The following is a 4,164-nucleotide window of genomic DNA, read 5'->3' as shown; positions in this document are numbered from 1 at the left end:
TTGTATGTTCAAGCTCAGCTTAATGGGACTGTTACCAGGAGGAAGTGAGAGGCCTGTTTATGCCATAGGAAAGAAAAAGTTAGCCCCTGTGGAGATCCATGGCCCTGGAGAGTTCTGCATGTCTATCATGATCCCTGGAAGAGTGCCCATCATGGCAATGGTTGTATGCAGCACTCACCTGTGTGTGAGTCCATCTCCCATCAAGACAAGTTTATATTTGTGAATACATGAGTATGCTATGGTTGTGTATGTTTAAATTCTTGAATTCACGTGGGAATGTGTGCCCAGCATGATTATGTCTGTGAATTCGTATGTGTCATGTATGTATGTGTGTTTTTGTTTGTGAATGTATGGTGTGTGTTTGTGTGTGTTTATATCTGAACTCAGGCCCCCACCCTGTGCTATATCCTGGGACAGTCATTTTCTGTGTTCTTATGTTCCCCACAGAGAGCTCCAAAAATTGGAACGGGTTTCCAGACTTGTCTATGGGATCAGCCCAGAATCTGACTCTTGACTATTATCTCCTCAGCCCCACTGACCTCCATGGACCGTTGAATATTAGGTATTCAAGGTGAGGTCAGTTGTGGACTGGCCACTAAGGGAAAGGGAGAGAGCAGAGCTGACCTTTGCTCCTGGGGTCCTTGACTCCAGCTGGGACACTTGTGACACACGAGGGACGAGGGCACCCAGGAAAGGCATGTGGGGTAAGTGTCCAGGGTCAAGAAGGGGAGGGTCCAGTAAGTTCCTACTCCAGGAGGGCTTTCAGGACAAAAGGCAGTGTCCAGAAAGGCAGAAACTGGGTGGGCCTCCAAGAGGGAGAGATACTAGACCCATGAACTCAAGGGGTTCCTCAGTCCTGAGAGAGAAGGGCATTTTGAGAAGGGAACACTGTCTAGAGTGTGAGGCCCAAGATTTCAGGGAGGAAGCTCATTCTTCTGGAGGCCATGGGGAGCCAGGAAAGGTCATCCCATGCAGCTTGATGTGGACATGTCCACACAAGAACAGCACGTATGGGAAGACAGGCAACGCTGGATCCTGTTGCCCCATTGCTCTGTTCTGAAATATTCTCTGGGCCTTTCAGAGTGATAGTGAAGCTATCTCCTCCAAATTTTCAGAATCTTTTCCCTGTCCCTTTCTCCACAAGGCTAAAAGGAATCTGTTCATCTTTCAGTTTGGTCCAATTTAGGATGGAAAATGAGCAAACCAATGACAAGAGCAGATTATCTGATTGCCAATGAGGATATTTATTGAGGATTTAATGGGTGCAGGGAGAAAAGCTGGAAGACTTTGCGTGGGAGGAAATCTTTTTCCTAGGATCCCAAGCTCTAGAATCCCATGGGTGAGGGAAGGGCTGGGACCTAAGAACACTGTGCAGGGGTCACCGTCTTCTCCAGGATGCTCCCTTCGTGTGTGGCCTGGCAGCTGTAGGTGCTGTGAGATTTCCACTGGTTGGGTGTCAGGAACAGGTAGCTGCTGGCCACGTACTTGTTGCTGTGTTTGGAGGGCTTGGTGGTCTCCACTCCCTGAGTGATGGGAGTGCTGTCTACCTTCCAGTTCACAGACACGGTGCCTGGATAGATGTCTTTTATGAGACACACAGTTGTGGCCTTGTTGGTTTGCATCTCCTCAGATGATGGAGGGAACAGAGTGACCGAAGGGGTGGACTTGGGCTGACCTGTGGGTTTGGGGAGGGGCAGGAGGTCAGAGGTCTGCTGTCCACTTGGGGTTCCTGATCTCAGTTTTGATTTGGGTACAGCCCAGGGCATGAACCTCAGTCTAGGCCTTGCTAGACTGAGGTTAGGTATTGGAGGGTGGAGACACTCACCTCCTGATGGGAGATGACTCAGAGCCTGAGACTGAAGGGGGTTTCGGTCTTCTTTGACTGGAGCTTCTCTTATAAGTTCCCACCTCCTCATTACCCACCTGTGCTCTCCCAGTACTGGCTGGTCTAATCCCTGGGACCTAACTGTCCTCAGGGAACTTCTCTGTATGAACAGCTCCTTTAGGGGCACTCCTGTGTATCTGTTTTGGAAGGTGTTTGTCTGTCCTGTTGCCAAAATTTCTTCCCTTTACGGGAGTGGGTTTGTTTCTCACATGTGCCCTGACACACCATTCCGGACCCCTCCCTGCCTTTCCATAGAGACCTCTGATGGGCAGTGGGAGACATTCTGAAGCCTGTTACATGGGAGACCTGTAGTTCTATGGGTTCCCTGTGTGGCTCTGTGTTTGTTCCAAGATGTTTCCTTTCATAAGATATACTTGGGGTCTAGTTGTCCTAGGACATCATACTGCCTGGATAGGTCCCTGTCATCTGTGTCTATCAGGAGTCCCTCCCATCAGCATCTGCTTGGAGTCTCTTCTCTTAATTGGGATGCAGATATGCCGACCTTTGTGCCTGAGAGTCCTGAGAGCATACAGTCAAAGGCAACCTGCCTGTCCTGGGGGAAGAAGAGGAATCCAGGTCCCTGGGACTGACTTCACACAGGACATTCTTCCTCCATCTCTGCCCCCCTCCCTTTTCCCCCTTTATCTCTCCATGTCCCCAATCAAAGGCCTTTCCTTATCCTGTATAAAGACACCCCATAGCTGGGACCACATGGGACAGAACCCAGGAGAGCTGAGTTGTCCCTGCCTCCTTCGCAAATTTGTGGCCCTAGTGCACAAAACCCAGTCATCTGTTCTACTGGTCCCTGTGGGCCTGGAAACTCTGAGGGAGGGAGTAGAATATCCCAGAATCCACAGCGGAATATCCCTCATAGAGAGAGAGCGAGAGCTCCCTTGAGCGGGGAGCAGGAAGAGTCACTGGGATCTTCCTTTCCCGCCTTGATCAGGTGCCTGAGAAGACTAGACAGGCTAGAGGGACTAGGATTGCAGATCCCAGAGAGATTCAGACCTCTGCCCTAGACAAAACAGAGAGGAGAAAAATATTTTCCCAAGTATTCATCTTGTATCCCCAAAGAAGAGAGAAAAAGGATGGTTAACCTGATGCCACTGCTGAACACATAACACCGTGACTCAACCCCCATACACCCCACCCAATCCCCCTGCAGCTGCTCAGGGGCCCTAGGATCCAGCCTCCTTTTCACATGGGCTGGTGGAGCCAGGGATGGGTGAAAGCATCGCCTCCCACAGACCAGACCATCTCTTCATCCAGGGCTTAGGCATCCATTCACCATCATTATGGGAGGAGTTGAGAAATATGTAGAACCTGTTTCCTAGGTCACTGCATTCCTGAGTAGGGACCCTGTAGCCTGCATCAGCTGGTGTCTGAATGAGATGGAGAAGCTTGTGAAAGAAATTACAATACTGGGATGTTGAAGCTGTGACCTTTTTGAAGAGTTGTATTCTGTGAGGAGGGTCCTAGGATGGGTTTTGAATAGGAGTTGTGGGTGGTGGGAAGGATAACATTGATCCCAGGGAAACAGATTCCACTGCAAGATCTGAGTTTGAGTGCTCCCATCCTATGCTTGGCTGTCCTGAAGACACAGTATATGGTCACTGCTCATGTTCGCCTTCAGAGTCCACAAAGCAGCAGCCTCTCTGCAGGCTGGGCATGCATGATTAGAGCTGGAATGGCCCACATGGAGCTCCTCATAGTGGAGAAGGTGTCGTGGGTTCCACTGCCAGTACAGCTTCCTCCCTGAACTCTAAAGTGGTGGTATCTCTGCTGTCCCCCTAAACTTACAGAAAACACAGGCACCCATGCCCAGTGTCACCAGGAGAGAGTACACAATAGCTTGGGAACACACACAGCACCAACATTGGATGGGCATTTCAGAAAGGAGCTTGGACATACAAGGTCTGGGGGTTTATCCTGGTTTGGGCTCATTACCTGCAGAGCTTTCACCTGTGACACACAAATGCCACTCTGCCCACCCCACAGTATCCCCCATAACAGGTGCTTCCACTCACCTCTGAGCTCTGCCTGTTGCTCCTTTTCCAGAATCCCTTCCTCCTTTTCTAGAATCCCTTCCTCCTTTTCCAGAATCCCTTCCTCCTGTCTCCTGTCTCACTGGACTTGGGCAGGTAATCTTGCTCCTCCCCCATGTCAGAACCAGCCCCACAGGTTCAAAGTTTAGGTACTGTAGATCCCTGAATTCTCTTTGATCCTGTCCCAACGCGAATACTACTGCAGTGTCTTCCACCAGGAAGATGCCCAATATG

At 50.2% G+C, this 4,164-nt stretch overlaps 1 gene segment (V, D, J or C); it reads right to left on the bottom strand.

Annotated features, from left to right (window-relative positions):
* Positions 1-1,358: 1,358 nt before the first annotated feature.
* LOC103254262 lies at positions 1,359-3,026 on the bottom strand. The segment is given in 2 exon segments: positions 1,359-1,677; positions 2,971-3,026. Coding segments are annotated over 2 exon segments (375 nt in total).
* Between the last annotated feature and the right edge of the window lie 1,138 nt (positions 3,027-4,164).

The sequence above is a fragment of the Carlito syrichta genome, unplaced genomic scaffold (assembly GCF_000164805.1).
Source record: "Carlito syrichta isolate Samal-C Ts95f unplaced genomic scaffold, Tarsius_syrichta-2.0.1 Scaffold70303, whole genome shotgun sequence".
NCBI lineage: Eukaryota > Metazoa > Chordata > Mammalia > Primates > Tarsiidae > Carlito > Carlito syrichta.
Note: the sequence above shows the minus strand (reverse complement) of the source record. Positions and strands in the feature narration are given on the sequence as shown.